Consider the following 19,622-nt stretch of genomic DNA (forward strand, 5'->3'; position numbering starts at 1 on the left):
AAACTCTTGGACTTCTACTCAAAAGAGAAAACTTCGATCTCATCTAAGCCACTGCATTTGGAGGGCTCTTTGCTACAGCTCCTGGATCCACGTAGCAAACATACCCCGGTTTCCTCCTGTGTTACTTACCATGCTCTGCGGCTGCTCTGGTGGGCTGCTCTGAGATGGGGCCGGGGGTGGAATGGGAGCTGGTGGGGCAGGAGCAGGGGGCCCTGCCCTGGCCTCAGATCCCTCAGTGATGGGGGACAGCTCTGGCTCCGGCCCCCCGGGCCCTGGCCCCCCATGACGATGGAAGAGGCGGCTGATGATCTGCTGGTACTGTTTCTTGTGGGTAGGGGGCAGGGCCACAGCAGGGGCCTGCTCCATGGAGCCCCTGCGTTTGAGGGGCCGGGGAATTTCCGCCAGCACCCGTGCCACCTCCTCCAGCTCAGGCACTGACTGTGCCTCCGGTGGCAGTGCTGGCTGCAGCCTCGTGGGGCTGAGAGGCCTTGCTACAGTGCCTTCATCCACATCGCCAGCCTCCAGCACTGGTGTCAGCAGCCCCTCTATCTCCGGCTCAGGCTCCAGCTCGGTGGGGGGTTTGGGGGGTCCTAGCCGGAACAAGAGCCCATCAGAGGACAGGTCCCCAGGAGACACCCAAGACTCCCGCTCCACAACTTCCAGGACATACAACCAGCACATGATTTTCTGTGTGACCTCAGGGAAGTTCCTTGCCCTCTCTGGGCTACACTTTCCTTGGGCTGCGAATAATATACAATTATGATGCCTCCCATTTATTGAGCAGTTATATGTGCCTGGCACTTTACATGCCTACCTTATTGTAATCTCACCAGTGCCTTGTGAGGTAGATACACTGCCATCTCCACATTTCCGAAAGGGAATCTGGGCCTCAGAGAGGACAAATCAGTTGCCCAAAGCCATGCAGTTGGGACTTGAACTCAGTTCTGGCTGACTCTAGAATCTATTTCTACCAACCGTGATAGATGTGACTTTCTGAGATCCTAAGAATTTCCTCTCCTAACATCTCAGGCAGAAAACTCCAGCAGGAAGTAGAATCCTGGTGTTTAATGATTTCTTCTCTGTCTTACTCATTCTGGCAGTAAAGCAGGTGGAAATAAAAACATGCATTATTGGCTGAGTCGAGTGGCTCACACCTGTAATCCCAGAACTTTGGGAGGCCGAGGCAGGCAGATCTCTTGAGATCAGGAGTTTGAGACCAGCCTGGCCAACATGGTAAAACCCTGTCTCTACTAAAAATACAAAAAAAAAAAAAAAAAATTAACTGGGCGTGGTGGCACATGCCTGTAATCCCAGCTGCTTGGGAGGCTGAGGCACAGGAATCACTTGAACCCAGGAGGCAGAGGTTGCAGTGAGCCAAGATTGCACCACTGCACTCCAGCCTGGGCAAAAGAGTGAGATTCTATCTCAAAAAAAAAAAAAAAAAATACACACACACACACACACACACATTATATATATAATGTATATATATTTTTATATAGTATGTATATACATATAAATAATACACACACACACACACACACACACGGCTGGGCATGGTGGCTCATGCCTGTAATCCCAGCACTTTGGGAGGCTGAGGTGGGTGGATCACCTAAGGTCAGGAGTTCAAGACCAGCCTGGACAACATGGTAAAACCCCGTCTCTACTAAAAATACAAAAAATTAGTTGAGTGTGGTGGTGCATGCCTGTAATCCCACCTACTTGGGAAGCTGAGGTAGGAGAATCGCTTGAACCTGAGTGGTGTAGGATGCAGTGAGCTGAAACCTCACCACTGCATTCCAGCCTGGGCAAGAAGAGTGAAACTCCATCTTGGCTGGGCACGGTGCCTCACGCCTGTAATCCCAGCACTTTGGGAGGCCGAGGCGGGCAGATCACGAGGTCAGGAGATCGAGACCATCCTGGCTAACATGATGAAACCCCGTCTCTACTAAAAATACAAAAATTAGCTGGGGGTGGTAGTGGGCGCCTGTAGTCCCAGCTACTCGGGAGGCTGAGGCAGGAGAATGGCATGAACCCGGGAGGCGGAGCTTGCAGTGAGCAAGTGCCACTGCACTCCAAACTGGGAGAAAGAGCAAGACTCTGTCTCAAAAAAAAAAAAAAAAAAAAAAAGAGTGAAACTCTGACTCAAAAATAAATAAATAAAAAAAAAATAAACCCAAACACACACACACACATACGCGTTATTTCATTGAATCCCCATCACAGTTCCATAGGGTAGATATTATTAATCTCTCTTCACAGATGGGAAACAGAGTTTCAGACAAGTAATTTATCCTCAGTCACACAGCAAGTCAGCAGTGAAGAGAGACTCAAGCCCATCTGCTTAACTCACTGATCTCACACCTCAAAATATTAATAAATTATTATAACTAATATGGTAGTTATTTATTTGAGACTAGGTCTCACTCTGTCACCCAGGCTGGAGTGCAGTGGCGCTATCACAGCTCACTGCAGCCTAGGTCTCCCAGGCTCAAACGATCCTCCCACCTCAGCATCCTGAGTAGCTGGGACTACAGGCAACCACTACCATGCCCGGAAGATTTTTTTGTACTTTTATTTCTAGTAAAGACTATTTTAGTTTCACTATGTTGCCCAGGCTAGTCTTGAACTCCAGAGCTCAAGCAATCCTATATCTGCATTAGCCCACCAAAGTGCTGGGATTACAAGGGTGAGCCAGGGTGCCTGACTAATATGGTAGCTATTGATAAATTACTATGTATCAGATCCTATTTATTTATTTATTTTTGAGACAGAGTCTCACTCTGTCACCTGTGCTGGAGTGCAGTGGCAGGCACGATCTTGGCTCACTGCAACCTCCACCTCCCTGGCTCAAGCTGAGTAGCTAGGACTACAGTGGTGAGCCACCATGCCCAGCTAATTTTTTATTTTTTATTTTTTTATTTTTGATAGAGATGGGATTTCATCATGTTGTCCAGGCTGGTCTTGAACTCCTGACCTCAAGTGATCTGCCCACCTCGGCCTCCCAAAGTGCTGGGATTACAAGTGTGAGCAACTGCACCTGGCTCATCAGGTGCTGTTTTAAAGGCTTTATATGAATTTAATAACATATGTCAATAAGATAGATTCTATCATTATTTGCCTTTTTTTTTTTTTTTTTTTTTGAAACAGAGTCTCTCTCTGTCGCCCAGGGTGGAGTGCAGTGGCGCAATCTTGGCTCACTGCAACCTCCGCCTCCCGGGTCCAAGTGATTCTCCTGCCTCAGCATCTCGAGTAGCTGGGACTACAGGCGCCCACCACCGCGCCTGGCTAATTTTTTTATTTTTAGTAGAGATGGGGTTTCATATTGGTCTCGAACTTCTGACTTCGTGATCTGCCTGCCTCGGCCTCCCAAAGTGTTGGGATTACAGGCATGAGCCACCATGCCCAGCCCATTATTTCCCTTTTACACTCAAGAAAATTGAGGCCCAGTGAGGTTAAGTGACTTGCCCAAGGTCACACAGTGTGGAACCGGGCAGTCTGGCTTCAGGGTCCACACTTAACCTTTGAGCTATCCCTGGCTCCTACCCAAATTCCCACACTCACCTGGCCTAGCTCTCTGCAGGGACAGTGCCTGTAAAGAGGCATTTGGCTGTGATCTCCCCACCTCCCCAGGGCTGGTCTGGTTCCCCTGCCATTGGTCCTCCCTTCACCCAGTCCTCTAGGGCCCTCATTGCTGACTCACCTTCGTTCACAGGGGGCCATGTCTGTTGGGGAGGCTGGGGGGCTGAGGTAGGGGTTTGGGGTTGGGGCTGGGGCTGTGGGGGCAGCTGGGGCTGGGGCTGTGGGGGCAGCTGGGGCTGTGGTTGTGGTTGGGGCTGGGGCTGTGGGGGCAGCTGGGTCTGTGGTTGTGGTTGTGGCTGGGGCTGTGGTTGTGGCTGGGGCTGCAGCTTAGGCGGGGGTGCTCGGCTGAAGAGGGGGGACCCAGGGAGCATGGCGCGGCTGGCCCCGTGCTCCCAGAAGGCGTTCTGCAGCTTGAAAATCATGCTGAGGGGGATGGGACGCTGGCGCGGGGCCCCGCGGGGCTGGGGGCTGGAGGGGGGCATGGGGATGCGGCTGACGGGCTGCCAGCTGCGAGGCAAAGTGCCCGACGGCCCCGCGGAGCCCAGCGAGCGCCGGTAGCTGCCCGCGTCTGAACGCCGGTCGCTGGCCAGAGGAGAGACCTTGTAATTGCGCGGCAGGGTGGCGCTGGTGAGGTTGTCCTGGGGAAGAGGAAGGGAGAAGGGGATCGGGTGAGAGAGGGAAGGTGGAGGGGAGGTAAAGACAAAGGACGATAAGGGAGAGGAGGTGAGGGAAGCCCTGGGAGTGAGGGAGAAAAAGGGTGAGGAAGGGGCAGAAACCCAGCGCAGTGAAGGGAGAGCGTGGGAAAGGGCGCCGACACCCAGATCGCAGCCCCGAGGGGGAGACTGTCCTTGACCCCGCTCCTCGACCTTCCCCAGCCTCTCCTCCCCAGGCGACGCCTCCTCACCTTGCCGGTGCCTCCCAGTCCATCCAGGCTGCTCTCCCTCCAAGGCAACAGCTGCAGGCTCGGCGAGGCAGGCCGCGCGAAGACGTCCAGGCCTGTGGGGCGGGAATCGTTAGGGTCTGTGGGGCTGCCTCTCCTCCGGGTCCTCCACTCCCCGGGCCTCCACCACTCACGTTCATAGCTCGCTGTCTGCGAAGGCTTCTTCTCGTACGCCACGTCCAGGTCAGACTCGTTCCAGGCTTTCGGGGGCCGTCGGCGCAGCGTCAGGTCGTCTGGGGAGAAGTTTCCAGTGAGGATGAGATGGGAGGGGTGGCGAGCCCGGGATCCCGCCCGCTTTGACCCCGCGAGTCAAAGGCCCCGCGAGGGGCCCCTGGGTTCACCTTGCGCGCGCAGAGGAGGGGCGAAGGCGCTACCGCCCGAGCCTAGCAGGGAGCTCCCGAAGGCGGATGCCGGCGCGTCGTAGGCTGCGGCAGGGGGGCGCGGTGACGGCCCGCGCTCGGGAAAGAAGGCCTGGGGCCCCTCCGCCAGGGGGCTGCCGCGGGGGGACCCTGCGCGGCCCAGGAAGTCGAAAGGCGTGGGGGGACCCTGCTGGCGGAGCGGGCCTGGCCCGGGCCGTGGGGAGGGCGCACGGCCGAGGGAGCTGCCTGCGCCATCGAAGGCGCGGGGCCGGGGCGAGGTCGCGCGGTCCAGGCTGCCGTAGGCGTCCGGCTGCAGGTAGAGCGGGGTGCGCGGCGACGACGGCCGGCCCTTGGGGGACAGCGGGCTGTAGGGGTGCAGGGTTGGGGCACTCTCTGATCGTCCGAACGGGGTGTCTGCGCCGTCGGTGGTCGCCTTCCGGGGGGACCCTCGGCTGCCGAAGGGCTCAGGGATCGAGCTGGAGCTGTACCGGGGCGGCTGTGGGGAGGCCAGGGCATTGAGGGATGGATCAAAGGAGACATTAGTGGAAGTGTTGGTGCGTGTGCGGGGGCGGGGGGTGTCGAGAGATCCCTAGAGGTCAACCCAGAGGAGGCCGACCGGCCATGGAAATTCAAGCACAGAGAGCCCAGGTGAGGAGTGGTGGGGAGACAGCCCTTAATCAGGACTGTGGCTAGCCCATTACTCTATGTCACCTTTATGCCGCTTAGGTAAACGCCTCTTTCCTTCCGAGGGTCCCGTTAGATGTCCACTTCCACTGGTCCCCTCTTTTCTTTTTTTCTTTCTTTTCTTTCTTTCTTTCTTTCTCTCTCTCCTTTCTTTCTTTCTTTCCTTTCTTTCTCGCTCTCCTTTCTTTCTTTCCTTTCTTTCTGTCTTTCTTTCCTCTCTTTCTCTCTCCTTCCTTCCTTTCTCTCTCCTTCCTTCCTTTCTCTCTCCTTCCCTCCCTCCCTGCTTGCTTGCTTTTTCTTTCTTTCTTTCTTTCTTTCTTTCTTTTCTTTCTTTCTTTCTTTCTTCTTTCCTTTCTATCTCGGCTCATTGCAGCCTCAACATCCCTGGCTTAGTGTGATCCTCCTACCTCAGCCTCCCAAGTAGCTGGGATTACAGGTATGCACCACCACACCTGGCTAACTTTTGTATTTTTAGTAAAGCCAGGGTTTCACCATGTTAGCCAGGCTGGTCTTAAACTCCTGACCTCAAGTGATCCGCCTGCCTCTGAAAGTGTTGAGATTACAGGCGTGAGCCACCATGCCCAGCCAGATTTTTAAAAAATCATGTGTAGAGGCTGGTCTCAAACTCTTAGGCTCAAGCAATTCTCTCGCCTCGCCTTTCAAAGTGCTGGGATTCCAGGTCTGAGCCATCGCGCCTGGCCTGGTCCCATTTTTTCAAGTTCCCTTGAAGAGCCCATAACCTGCATAACTATATGGGGCAATCTTGCCTGAAATCCAGGCCTCTGGTCTGGACTGTGGCGAGAGGCTGGCTTTGGCGATCAAGGTGGGAACCAGGCTTACCCTAGAAGGGGGTCCGGCCTGCGGGCCAGGAGGCGCGGGAGAGTCTGACCACAGCGACTCCAGCTGCTTGGTCAGTTCATCCACCTTGGCCGCCGCCGTGTCCAGCTCCATCTGCTTCAGATCCATGTGTTTCATGGCCAGCGCTGGGGAGGCGGGAGTGGAGGTAAGGACCCGGCCTCCCGGCAGGGGCCGGCCTCAGCACCCCCGCCCGCTGCCGAGGGCCCCGCCTCGCCAGCCCCGCCCCCTACTCCAGCTTACACTGGAAGTTCATGTCCAGAAAGTCCCGCGCGCTCTGGAATGCCTCGCTGTCCATGGTGCCGGCCGGAGAGGGCGCCTGCATGGTGAGGAAGGAGGGAGCCGGCTAAGACCCCGCCCCTCTAGACCCCGCCCTCAGGGAGTCAGACGCCGTCAGGAGCGGGACAACGCCTCAACTCAGTTCCTTCCCCTGGAAGCCCTTTACCCTTTCCCCTCCCCAGCTGGGAAATGCCAACTCCTCCAAAGCCAAGTCCATGCGCCACGGAGAAGTCCAAACCCAGTCTAAAGGCTCCGGAATTCACTTTCTCTTTCTTTCTTTCTTTTTTTGTGTGAGACGGAGTCTCGCTCTGTCGCCCAGGATGGAGTGCAATGACGCGATCTTGGCTCACTGCAACCTCCGCCTCCCGGGTTCAAGCAAATCTCCTGCCTAGCTGGGACTACAAGCGCGCGCCATTATGCCCGGCTAATTTTTGTAGTTCTGGGATTACAGGAGTGAGTCTCCCCGCCCGGCCGTGTCCATCTCTTTATCTCAGTCCTAAGAAGACCTGAATCACTCCTTGAACAATTATCTATTGATTACCTACAATGTGTCGGTAAACATAGGATGGAATAACCATGAATTACTGAATGTTTACTAGGGACCAGGACGCACTGTGCTAGATCCTGTTTTTGTTTGTTTGTTTGTTTGTTTTTGAGACGGAGTCTCGCATTTTCGCCCAGGCGGGAGTGCAGTAGCGCGATCTCGGCTCACTGCAAGCTCCGCCTCCCGGGTTCACGCCATTCTCCTGTCTCAGCCTCCCGAGTAGTTGGGACTACAGGCGCCTGCCACCATGCCTGGCTAAATTTTTGTATTTTTAGTAGAGACGGGGTTTCACCGGGTTAGCCAGGATGGTCTCGATCTCCTGACCTCGTGATCCATCCACCTCGGCCTCCCAAAGTGCTGGGATTACAGGCGTGAGCCACCGCGCCCGGCCTTGTTTTTGTTTTTTTAATAATAATTCTGCTGTCTGCTGTGTACTAGAACCCATGCCTACTGCTTGAGGTATAATGTAGTAAATGTAGTAATAACAACCCCCGGACGCAGTGGCTCACGCCTGTAATCCCAGCACTTTGGGAGGCCGAGGCAGGCGGATCACGAGGTCAGGAGAGCAAGACCATCCTGGCTAACATGGTGAAACCCCGTCTCTACTAAAAATACAAAAAATTAGCCGGGCGTGGTGATGGACACCTGTAGTCCCAGCTACTCGGGAGGCTGAGGCAGGAGAATGGCGTGAACCCGGGAGGTGGAGCTTGAACTGAGCGGAGATCGCGCCACTGCACTCCAGCCTGGGTGACAGTGTGAGACTCCGTCTTTAAATAAATAAATAAATAAGAAGTATGTTTAAAACAACAACAACAATAACCAGCCAGGCGCGGTGATTCACTTCTGTAACCCGAGCACTTTGGGAGGCTGAGGTGGATGGATCGCTTGAAGCCAGGAGTTCGAGACCAGCCTGGCCAATATGGTAAAACCCCGTCTCTACAAAAAAATACAAAAGTTAGCTGGGCATGGTGGCATGTGCCTGTATTCCCAGCTACTCAGGAGGCTGAGGCACAAAGCTCACTTGAACCTGGGAGGCACAGGTTGCAGTGAGCATAGATTGTGCCACTGCACTGCAGCTTCGGTGACAGAGCAAGGCTCTATTAAAAAAAAAAAAAATTAATTGAGGGGCCACTCCCTTCTAGAGTGGTGAGAAATGCCGTGCACTGAAAGCTTCATTCGATGGTCAAAACCACCTTAGCAGGCAAGAAAGCATGGCTCAGAAACATATGTTCAAGGTCACCCTGCAAGAAGTCAGTAGTAATGGGTTTCACATCCGCATCTAACTTATTCTGGGTCATTTCCACCAGATTAGAGGGGTCCCAGAGGGAAGCGACTGCTCAGCTTCCTCTCCCTAGGGTCCCCATTCAGTGGAGGTCTGGCTCTCACTGACCCATTGTTAGCAAGAGGAACAAGGAGGTGGCCAGGGGTGGAGGGGTAGCTGTGGTCACTGGCCCAGTGGGAGGGAGCTAGGCCACTAGGAACCGGTCAGGCCAGCACCATCCCTATCCCCATGCTAGCCACCACACCCACCAGCTCTGCCACCTCCCTGCTGCATCGACCGCTTAGCTCTGGCGGTATAGGCAGCAGGGCAGGCTGGGGCATGCTGATACCCGCCTCTGTCTGGGAAGTCGAAGGAACAGAACCTGTTCAGGCTGGCGGCTCATTTGGATGAACAGGGAGTGTGTGACCTTGGGTGTTGAGTCCTCTCCACTCCCTGGGCCTCAGTCTCCCCAACAGTCAAAGAAGAAGGCAAATCACCTTTTTTTTTTTTTTTTTTTGAGATAGGGTCTCGCTCTGTAATCCAGGCTGCAATTGTGACTCACTGCAGCCTCTCGACCTCCCAGCTCAAGTGGTCCTCTCACCTCAGCCTCCCGAGTAGCTGAGACTGTAGGTATAGGCTCGTGCCACCACACCCAGCTAATTTTTTAAAAAAATTTTGTACACTTTGGGAGGCCGAGGAGGGCAGATCACGAGGTCAGGAGATCGAGACCATCCTGGCTAACATGGTGAAACCCTGTCTCTACTAAAAAATACAAAAAAATTAGCTGGGCATGGTGGCGGGCGCCTGTAGTCCCAGCTACTCGGGAGGCTGAGGCAGGAGAATGGCGGGAACCAGGGAGGCGGAGCTTGCAGTGAGCCGAGATCACGCCACTGCACTCCAGCCTCAGAGACAGAGCGAGACTCCGTCCCACCCAAAAAAAAAAAAAAATCTGTAGAGACAGGGGTCTCGCTTTGTTGCTCAGGCTGGTTTTGAACTTCTGGGCTCAAGCAATCCTCCCACCTCGGCCTCCCAAAGTGCTGAGATTACAGGCATGAGCCACCACACCTGGCCAAACCAGCTATTCTGAAAGGCCCCTTTACTCTCTATGAGCCCTAGACTTTAAAACTGTAAAGACCTTAGGATTGTAACCAAAGTTCTACAGTGCCTAAACCCCTCAGCTAAAGAGCCTATTGTTGGAAAGTTCTGAGTCCAAGATTCTATCTTTGGAACATTCTAGAATTCTCCAATTTGTCTAACCCAGAACTCTGAGTCTTTCTGTACCACATTCTACCTAATCCAGGATTGCACTGCTCTGGAAGTCTAGATGGATGGCATAGTGGGGCTGGTAAAAGCACGAGTAAGAAGTCAGACTTCAAAAATTCAAATCTAAGGGCCGGGCATGGTAGCTTCCGCCTGTAATCCTTGCACTTTGGGAGGCCGAGGTGGGAGGATCACATGAGGCCAGGAGTTCAAGACCAACCTGGCCAACACAATGAGACCCCATTTCTTAAAAAAAAAAATCAAATCATCAAATCTGGCAGCACCGCCGTCCAACCCTGACCATAGTACCTCAGTTTCCTGATCTGTAAAATGGGGATAAAAGTTCACCTCACAGGACTATTGTAAGAATCCACCTGGTCAGAAGGTACAGGAAGAATTCAGGGCTCTGAGAATTGAGGCCTTAGGAAGAAGAGACTACAGGAATCAAAATTCGGGCATTTAGAATTTCAGAGATACACAAACAATATTTTGTTAACTGTTAAAATAGATAAATGAGCAAGTCTGTGCAGCCTCCAATACCAGCTGTAAGTGACTCTTTTTTTTTCTTTTGGTAGAGATTTAGTCTCTCTTGCGCCTGTGCTTAGGCTGGTCTCGAACTCCTGGCCTCATGGGATCCTCCCCGGCTCGATCTCCCAAAGTATTGGGATTACAGGCGTGAGCCACGGCGCCATCATCCCCAAATTTCCAAGATTCTCAGATTCCATGCTGACATTCTCTGGCTCTAAGGAAATGCCAACCCTGGGTGTGGGGCTGTCGCAGGGACAGGCGGTGGGGACGTCGGAGCCACCAGGGGGCGGTCACGCCCGGACCCCCGCCAGGAGGGCGGACTGCGCCTGAGCTCAGTCCCGGGGAATGCGCAGCGGGCCCGGGCAGGTGCTGTACATCCCGCGGCAAGGGAGCGGGGCCGGGCGGGGTACAAGGGCGGGGCGCGGGGGTGGCGCGGGCCGTGTGTCTGTTCCCAGGCCTCTGCCCCTGACCTCCGCCTCCGAATCTTCTCCCATGTGCTCCCCTCCAGCTCTAGCTCCGAGCTCTCCCGCGGGCTCTGGTCCAGCCGCAGGTACTCTCCCCTGGGCTCCTCTCTTCGCTCCACCCCTGGCTCTCCTTCCCTGGCCTCCTCTGCACCCTAGCCAGGTTCTTTAGGGCTAAGGATCCTGTGGACTTCCTGGAGGAGTCATCTTCAGTAGGAACCGGGTCAGAGAGCCAGACTGAGCTGGGAACACCCAGGCTGGACTCCTACAGCCCTGTCGGGTCACACTGAATCTGGGAGAGGCTCCACTGTCTCTGGGACTCGGTTTCCTCCTTTGTGGACATCTATGGAATGGGCTAGGGCCTTTCTTGCTCTAAGCCTCTACTTGGGCTTGTTATTTAGCTTCTCTGTGCCTTTTTCCTCATGTGGACCATGGGAAGAATTAATACCTTCACCTCAAAGGGGTATGAGGATTGAGTGACATAATTTATAAGCCGTGATTAGAACAATGCAGTGCGCGAAATAAAGTTCACACATACAGGATTCATAATTACCAGATGTCCTTGGCTGTTCATTATAATAACACAGGGTCTGGCAACAGAGTGAGGGGTCAAGACTCAATGTAATTTTTTTTTCCCCTAAAAGGGCCCTTTCAACTCTTTCTGAGATCATACAAGCTCTGAGTTTTGACACCCAGGGTCTCAACTTCCTGAGCCCTTGCCTCTCACAGTCCTAAATTTCCCCTGTACATTCCTGAGTCTGGCCAGTGATCACCCTCAGTCACTTAGGGACCGGGGTGCTGGGAGAGCCCTGGAAGATTCCAGACAGAAGCTGGCAAAAGCCCAGGGTGTGGGCAATATCCACTCTCCAGCCTCCGTTTCTCCACTCGTAATGAGGAGTCCTTCCCTGGGGTCAGCAAACCTTATTCAAAGGAAGACCTCTCAGTCACCCAAGACTCCTCTAGACAATGCGAGCTTTCCTACCTACCTACCTACCAGCTCTGAGCTTGGCACACCCAGAGCCCTGTCTTGGCAGCCACGGTTATTATTTTTAATTTCATTTCAGGCTATCATCAAATGCCCTTCAAGCCCAGACATTGGGAAACACCCCTCTCTCATCAGATGCCCGCCTCCCTCATTCTGTTTTTAATCCCCCTTCTTAGGACGCATGGGGGTGGAGAGAACGGGGAGATAGACAGAGGGAGGTGCCTGGTCCTGCCCTCCCCCAGCCTCAAGGACAGACAGACACCTCCAGAATTAGCCTCTGTTCCTCCCTTATCTCCCACAATACCTCAGGTCAGACAGATGGGCGTGGAGGTGACATTTCTCACCTCAGGGTCAGGGCAAGGAGCCCTGAGGCAGAAGGTTAGTCAGAAAATCTGGCGGGGGCGGATGGAATCCCGTCCCCCAGAGAGCTGCAGAAGAAGGAGGAGGCAGAATCCTGACCCCACAAACTCTACTGCCTGTGTGAGCTCCAAGCCTCAGTTTACCCCTTCCTCTCCGTGTAATGGTTAAATGCCCGACTATGCAAACCTCCCAGAATCCAATAGCCGCTTTCCGGAATTCTGCCCTGGGTTCTAGAACTACCTCTGCAAACCTAGCTGTCTCCCACCCCATAAGGCAATAGGGGAGCCCACCTCCGCCAGGGGGTGCCCTAGGGCGGATGTCCCTTCTCTGGTTAGGCAGGTCTGACGCCCAGGTTAATGACATGTTGGGTTCGCTCAGCGGCACAGAGGAGGTTGGAGATCTGCCTCGGTGTTTTCTCTCCTCCCCCACCCCCATCCCCGAGCCGAAAAGTCGGGGTAGAATCGGGACACAGCCTCCGGAGGGACCCCGGGTACCTGTCCTGCTCCACTTCAGGAACCCAGGCTCCACTATCCCTGCCCCACCCTTAATTCTGCTGAGAGACCTAGAAGATCGGTCGAGACAGCAGCTTGAGGGTGGCAGGGTGGTCACCCATTCCACCCTGAGCCCCACCAGTCTGAGCCTCTCATTTCTGACCAAGACTCGGGGATTCGAACCCCTGTACTACCCAAAGACTCGGCTTCCTAGAGTCCCCCAGTTCGAGGGACTCAGGAATTCCAGCTCCAACGTGTCCCCGGGATGAAGGGGTCGAATCCCTCCATTCCAAAAATTCATGCATCCGAACCCGCTTTCCTTCCCTCCAGTAAAACAGGCATCGGAGTTTCCTTCTAAGTATCCAGGTGTCGGCGCGCCCCAAATTCCGCCCTGGGACCTGGCGTCCGAGTCCCCTCCCAATCTTCCCAGGGACGCGGGTGTTGGGCTTTTTCAGAGCCTCTGGTCCCCAGGAGGGTGAAACTCACGGATCCGGGCAGATCCTGGCACCGGGGGGCTTCCTCCGGCTCGGGCTCCGGCTTCGGGGAGCGGAGAACGGGGCGGGGCAGGAGCTGGGAACAGGTTAGACGACGTGACTTGGGCTGGAGGCGGGTCCCGGAGGGGAGGGGGAGCCGAGGTCGCCTCGAGCACCTTGGGACTTGTAGTCCCGGAGAGACAGGACGTAGCCCGAGACGATCCCATTTGGATTCACCCAGAGTCCATTTCACAGACAGGAAGGGCGAGGCCCAGAAGCCGAGAGCGACCTGGCTAGGGAGATACAGAAGAGCCGAGACGCCTGCCTAGCTGTGGCTGGAGACTGACTCCTGAGTCAGTCTTGCCCCACCCCTTCAGGCGCAGTTTCCCCTTTCCTGATCAGTATCCCCCAGGGTCCCTGAGCCCGAATCTCCCCGTCGATAAAAAGTGCAGGTTGGATTTTTAAAGGATGTTCCTGCAAGAGTTCAAAATCTTAGTTTGGACTACAACCCCCAGCAGCCTCCGCGACCGACCTCGGGCGACTCCGTGCCTCGGGTCCTCTGGGAATTGTAGTCCTGGAGACGGCAGGGGCTGCACCCCGGTGTCTCTCTCGCCTACGCGAAGGAAACCGTCTGGAGATCCCGGATAGGGGAAACATTTCCCCTTCCCCTTGACCCTCCCTCCGCTCTGGAAAGCCTCTCCCACCTGGGGAGAAGGGGTGCCCCAATTCTGGAGTAGGATCCTAAATCTTGGCAGAGGGGGCGGGAAGAGGCGCTGACACACCGGCCAGGAATGCAGTCGGGTCACCCTGTCTAGCCACCGTCCCGCGGCTCCAACCGCCGCCCAACGCGGGGCGGCCCCAGTGGGAAGGGAAGTGGGTGCGTCCCCCAAATCTGCGTCCACGTGCCGCTGTTTACACGCGCCCTGGGGCAGGGAGGAGTCGCCGATCAGTCCCTTCCTGAAAGTCATCGAGGTTTCCCACGCATGAGACTAAACCCCCGAGGGCATCTACAAGTCCCATTTGATCCACAAGCGCTACACCGTGCCCAGCACCACTCCACGCGTGTGGGGCTCCTGGATCCGAGGCTCCGCCCTCGAGAACCACAGGCTCCTCCTCCTATGTTTCCCGCTCCCCCGGAGTCCAGAAGTCCCGCCCCTGGCTGGAACTTCACGCCCTCCGGACGGATTGCCCCTATTTCTCCATTTTCCCGCTTCTCCCAGTCAAGTTCTGAACTTCCGACGCATCTGGGCCTCCCCAGAAGGCATTTAACACAGAAAGCACAGCCCTGCTAACTAGGATTCTTACCTGTCTCTTTAAGAATTTCAGACCAATCGACCGTCCTGTCTCTTTAAGGCTTAGGAAGAGCAGTGTGGCTGCCCCTTTAAGGAGGCGTTGCAACAAACCATATTGGACAGACGATGGGGGCGACGCATCGGGACCCGACGGGCCTCTGCCTCCAGCAAAACAGCGAATCAGCGGCTTTCGGGAATACATTTTTCGGAAAAAGACTTCTTCCTCGGTTTTCTGCTCTGCACATGTTGAAATTTCCCCCAGTTTTTCCTGCAGAACGAGAGTCGAGCGATGCCTACCCCCGCGCTCCTGCACCAGTTGGGCGCTCCCGGATGAGGCCCTACCCCTTTGGATCCACGTGGTCTGCAACCTGGTGCGAGCAGCCCGGGCTACCGGGTTGCCTGTGGTGTGGGTCCCGGGATGGAGGAGCCTCAGGCCGGCGGTGAGCGTGCGGGTTGACGGGGTGCGGAGGGTGCGCTTGTGGAAGGAGAAAGGGGCGCCCGAGAGGGTTCGGGCGGAAAAGGAGGCGTACCTGGAAGCAGAACTTGCGAAGAGCGTGCATTCCCAGTGGGCGAACGGGAATTCAAACGAAGAGAGGGTTATCTTGTGGGGGGCTACCCGTGGAGAGCAAGGCGCCCCCAGGGGTTGGATCGGTGAAATTGAGGTCGCCCCTGGGGAACAGGTGGGCAGAAAGGAGGAACCAGGTTGAGGGGACTGGAGTGCTCACGAGGTTAAGACCAATGGACCGATAGGCGCGCCCTGCAAGATTGGACCGGCAAGGAGGTGTCAGTCGACCCGATTTCCCCTTCTGTTGCAGATGCTGCTCGGTTCTCTTGTCCCCCCAATTTTACCGCGAAGCCCCAAGCCTCAGAGTCCCCTCGTTTCTCCTTGGAGGCGCTGACGGGTCCAGATACGGAGCTGTGGCTTATTCAGGCCCCTGCAGACTTTGCCCCAGACTGGTGAGTGGTCTTGTTGACGGAAAAGAGGGTCCCGGTCCAGACCCCAAGGGCGGGTTCTTGAATTTGTCACAGGAAAGAATTCGAGGTGAGTCACAGAGCACAGTGAAAGAAGCAAGTTTATTGGAAACTACTCCTTTACAGAGTAGAGTGTCCTCAGAAAGCAGGAGGAGAAACGCACAGCCCGTTGTTAGTATCTCTACTTATAAGAAACTATAAGGAACTATAGTTAAACTTGGAGTGTGCAGATAAGCTCACTAAAGGTAGGGGCTACTAGCGTTATCCACGACCATTAATCCTGCAACCTAAGCTTGCTCATTTATGTTATATTTAAGTAATGGGGGCTGCATTCTTAGGACATTTGGACATTCTGCAGGCTTGGTGGAACATGTCCTGTGTGGCCATAAATATTCTGTAATTATAATTGGTGGTCAGCCTTGGATGTGGTTATTTTCAGGCCATTAGCATGAACCTTGTAAGTGCCTAGCTACTCACTTTAAGATGGAGTCACTCTAGTCATGTTTTATTAAAAACCAGAGGCCAGCCAGGTGCAGTGGCTCGTGCCTGTAATCCCATCACTTTGGGAGGCCAAGACAGGCAGATCACTTGAGGTCAGGAGTTCAAGACCAGCCTGGCCAACATGGTGAAACTCTGTCTCTACTAAAAATACAAAAATTAGCCAGGCGTGGTGGCAGGTGCCTGTAATCCCAGCTGTTTGAGAGGCTGAGGCAGGAGAATCGCTTGAACCCAGGAGGTGGAGGTTGCAGTGAGCCAAGATTGTGCCACTGCACTCCAGCCTAGGCAACAGAGCAAGACTCTGTCTCAAAAAAAATAAATAAATAAAAACCTTCCCTCTCCTGTTCCACTTAAGCCTCTGCCCTCCCTGTTTCTCTCTGTAGCTTCAATGGGCGGCATGTGCCTCTCTCTGGCTCCCAGATTGTCAAGGGCAAGTTGGCAGGCAAGCGGCACCGCTATCGAGTCCTCAGCAGCTGTCCCCAGGCTGGAGAAGCGACCCTGCTGGCCCCCTCAACGGAGGCAGGAGGTGGATTCACCTGTGCCTCAGCCCCCCAGGGCACCCTGAGGATCCTTGAGAGTCCCCAGCAATCCCTGTCAGGGAGCCCTCTGCAGCCCATCCCAGCAAGTCCCCCACCACAGATCCCTCCTGGCCTGAGGCCTCGGTTCTGTGCCTTTGGGGGCAACCCACCAGTCACAGGGCCTAGGTCAGCCTTGGCCCCCAACCTGCTCACCTCAGGGAAGAAGAAAAAGGAGATGCAGGTGACGGAGGCCCCAGTCACTCAGGAGGCAGTGAATGGGCACGGGGCCCTGGAGGTGGACATGGCTTTGGGGTCCCCAGAAATGGATGTGCGGAAGAAGAAGAAGAAAAAAAATCAGCAGCTGAAAGAAGCAGAGGCGGCAGGACCTGTGGGGACAGAGCCCACAGTGGAGACACTGGAGCCTCTGGGAGTGCTGTTCCCATCCACCACCAAGAAGAGGAAGAAGCCCAAAGGGACAGAAACCTTCGAGCCAGAAGACAAGACAGTGAAGCAGGAACAGATTAACACTGAGCCTCTAGAAGACACAGTCCTGTCCCGGACCAAAAAGAGAAAGAGGCAAAAGGGGACGGAAGGGATGGAGCCAGAGGAGGGAGTGACAGTTGAGTCTCAGCCACAGGTGAAGGTGGAGCCACTGGATGAAGCCATCCCTCTGCCCTCTACAAAGAAGAGGAAAAAAGAAAAGGGACAGATTGCAATGATGGAGCCAGGGACGGAGGCGATGGAGCCAGTGGAGCCAGAGATGAAGCCTCTGGAGTTCCCAGGGGGGATGATGGAGCCTCAACAGCCAGAAGGAGCGGAGCCTCAGGCCCAGGCAGCTCTGGCAGCTCCCAAAAAGAAGAGGAAGAAAGAAAAACAGCAAAATGCCACAGTGGAGCCAGAGACAGAGGTGGTGGAGCCTGAGCTGTCGGATGACCTTGAGCCTCAGGCAGCTCCCGCATCCACCAAAAAGAAGAAGAAAGAGAGAGGTCACACAATGACTGAGCTGATTCAGCCACTACAGCTTGAACTGCCAGGGGAGGGACAGCCTGAGGCCAGGGCAACTCCGGGATCCACCAAGAAGAGGAAGAAGCAGAGTCAGGAAAGCCGGATGCCAGAGACAGTGCCCCAAGAGGAGATGCCAGGGCCACCACTGAATTCAGAGCCTGGGGAGGAGGCTCCCACAGGCCGGGACAAGAAGCGGAAGAAGCAGCAGCAGCAGCCTGTGTAGTCTGCCCCCGGGAAACTGAGGAACTAAAGAAAGCTGAAGGTGCCCACCTGGGCCACCAGAAGGTGACACCCCCAGAACCCCTCCCCAGAGACTGCACCAGCGCAGCCAGCCTGGCCTGGGAGGATGCTTTATTATTACACCGGGGGTCTCCTTGGCAGCTGGGGTCATCAGGGTACTTTCAGGAAGGGCTCGTGCAGGACATCAAACAGCCTCCGGGCCTGGATGGGAGGGAGAAAAAAATGAGGAACCAGTCATTAAAGGAGCTGTTTCCTGGGTAAATCTAGAGTGGGGTTTTGGTTCTTTATTTTCCCCTACACCCTCAAGCATTTATCCATTGAGTTACAAACAAGCCAGTTACAATCTTTTTAAGTTATTATTATTATTAATTTTTTTTTTTTTGAGACGGAGACTCGCTCTGTCGCCCAAGCTGGAGTGCAGTGGCGCGATCTCAGCTCAATGCAGGCTCCACCTCCCGGGTTCCCACGCCATTCTGCCTCAGCCTCCCGAGTAGCTGGGACTACAGGCCCCTCCCCAGCTAATTTTTTTTTTTTTTTTTTTTTTAAGTAGAGATGGGGTTTCACCAGGTTAGCCAGGATGGTCTCAATCTCCTGACCTCCTGATCCGCCTGCCTCGGCCTCCCAGTGCTGGGATTATAGATGTGAGCCACCGCGCCTGGCTAAGTTATTATTATTTTTTTGAGACGGTCTCGTGATGTCACCCAGGCTGGAGTGCAGTGGTTTGATCTTGGCTCACTGCAACCTCCGCCTCCTGGGTTCCAGCAATTCTCCTGCCTCAGCCTCCCGAGTAGCTGGGCCTACAGGTGCCCACCACCATGCCCGGCTAATTTTTGTATTTTTAGTAGAGACGGGGTTTCACCATATTGGCCAGGCTGGTCTCGAACTCCTGACCTCGTGATCCGCCTGCCTTGACCTCCCAAAGTGCTGGGATAACAGGTGTGAGCCACCGCACACGGCCAAGTTATTTTAAAATGTACCATTATTATTGACTATAGTCACCTGGTTGTATTATCAAATAGTATGTCTTATTCATTCTTTCTCTTGTGTGTGTGTGTGGTACCCATTAACCTTCCCCATCTCCCTGCCAGCCCCTAACTACCCTCCCCAGCCTCCATCTACTCTATCTCCATGAGTTTAATTGTTTTGATTTTTAGATACACAAATAAGTAAGAACATGCGACGTTTGTCTTTCTGTGCCTGGCTTATTTCACTTAACATAATAATCCCCAGTTCATTATGTTGTAATTGACAGGATCTCATGTTGTTGGTTTTTTTTTTTTTTTTGGGAAAAAGGTCTCGCTGTGTCGCCCAGGCTGGAGTGCAGTGGCACAATCTTGGCTCACTGCAACCTCCGCCTCCCAGATTCAAGCAATTGTCCTGCCTCAGTCTCCCAAGTAGTTGAGATTACAGGCATGCGCCACCACACTCAGCTAATTTTTTTACTTTTAGTAGAGATGAGGTTTCACCATGTTGGCCAGGCTGGTCTCGAACTCCTGGCCTCAAGTGATCTGCCCGCCTCGGCCTCCCAGAGTGCTGGGATTAGAGGTGTGAGCCACCGCGTCCAGCCAGGATCTTGTTCTTTTTTATGGCTGAAGAGTACTCCATTGTGTATAAGTACCACATTTTCTTTGGCTGGTCATCTGCTGATGGACACAGGTTAGTTCCAAATCTTGGCAATGTGAACTGCACTGCAACAAACAGGAGTGCAGATGCCTGTTCCATACACTGATTTCCTTTCTTTGGGGATATACCCAGCAGTGGGATTGCTGGATCATGTGGAAGCTCAACTTTCAGTGTTTAGAGGAGCCTCCAAACTGTTTTCCATAATGGTTGTACTAATTTACATTCCCACCAAAAGTATACGAGAGTTCCCTTTTCTTCACATCCTCACCACCATTTGTTATTACCTGTCCTTTGGATAAAAGCCATTTTAAGGCCGGGAGCGGTGGCTCACGCCTGTAATCCCAGCACTTTGGGAGGCTGAGGTGGGTGGATCACCTGAGGTCAGGAGACCAGCCTGACCAACCTGGGGAAA

General features: G+C 54.4%; 3 protein-coding genes across 7 annotated transcripts in view; 1 reads left to right on the forward strand and 2 right to left on the reverse strand.

Moving 5' to 3' along the window:
* PPP1R13L (protein phosphatase 1 regulatory subunit 13 like) overlaps window positions 1-14,419 on the reverse strand; it is a 27,090-nt gene extending 12,671 nt beyond the window's left edge. Inside the window, exons 1-9 of one of the 2 annotated variants that reach the window (XM_030797352.1) lie at window positions 13,595-13,657; window positions 13,076-13,159; window positions 6,664-6,739; window positions 6,406-6,548; window positions 4,864-5,377; window positions 4,657-4,755; window positions 4,487-4,578; window positions 3,704-4,220; window positions 130-590 (exon numbers count right to left, since the gene is read on the reverse strand). In XM_030797352.1, coding sequence (XP_030653212.1) covers window positions 130-590; window positions 3,704-4,220; window positions 4,487-4,578; window positions 4,657-4,755; window positions 4,864-5,377; window positions 6,406-6,548; window positions 6,664-6,718 — 1,881 coding nt within the window. In that variant the 5' untranslated portion in view covers window positions 6,719-6,739; window positions 13,076-13,159; window positions 13,595-13,657. Of the gene's footprint in view, window positions 1-129; window positions 591-3,703; window positions 4,221-4,486; window positions 4,579-4,656; window positions 4,756-4,863; window positions 5,378-6,405; window positions 6,549-6,663; window positions 6,740-13,075; window positions 13,160-13,594; window positions 13,658-14,367 lie in introns of those variants that run through there. The other variant, XM_030797353.1, reaches the window with a different exon arrangement.
* CD3EAP (CD3e molecule associated protein) lies at window positions 14,285-18,771 on the forward strand. Its single transcript, XM_003277576.4, has 3 exons — window positions 14,285-14,794; window positions 15,170-15,311; window positions 16,208-18,771. The coding sequence occupies exons 1-3, from the start codon at window positions 14,773-14,775 to the stop codon at window positions 17,568-17,570; spliced, it is 1,527 nt and encodes a 508-aa protein (XP_003277624.2). The 5' UTR covers window positions 14,285-14,772; the 3' UTR covers window positions 17,571-18,771.
* Window positions 15,410-19,622, reverse strand: part of ERCC1 (ERCC excision repair 1, endonuclease non-catalytic subunit) — a 73,173-nt gene continuing 68,960 nt past the window's right edge. For 3 of the 4 annotated variants that reach the window (XM_030797363.1, XM_030797366.1, XM_030797356.1), the window contains one exon: window positions 17,678-17,788. In XM_030797363.1, the coding sequence (XP_030653223.1) occupies window positions 17,738-17,788 (51 nt within the window). In that variant the 3' untranslated portion in view covers window positions 17,678-17,737. Of the gene's footprint in view, window positions 17,789-19,622 lie in introns of all 4 variants that reach the window. The other variant, XM_030797367.1, reaches the window with a different exon arrangement.

The sequence above is a fragment of the Nomascus leucogenys genome, chromosome 17 (genome assembly GCF_006542625.1).
Source record: "Nomascus leucogenys isolate Asia chromosome 17, Asia_NLE_v1, whole genome shotgun sequence".
Classification (NCBI taxonomy): Eukaryota; Metazoa; Chordata; class Mammalia; order Primates; family Hylobatidae; genus Nomascus; species Nomascus leucogenys.

What these genes read in the sequence shown, in the direction of transcription:
- CD3EAP (XM_003277576.4), top strand. Translation starts at nt 14,773, where the DNA reads ATGGAGGAGCCTCAGGCCGGCG. An exon ending in GGAGGAGCCTCAGGCCGGCG is followed by an intron (nt 14,795 to 15,169) that starts GTGAGCGTGCGG and finishes CTTCTGTTGCAG; the next exon opens with ATGCTGCTCGGTTCTCTTGT. An exon ending in GCAGACTTTGCCCCAGACTG is followed by an intron (nt 15,312 to 16,207) that starts GTGAGTGGTCTT and finishes TTCTCTCTGTAG; the next exon opens with CTTCAATGGGCGGCATGTGC.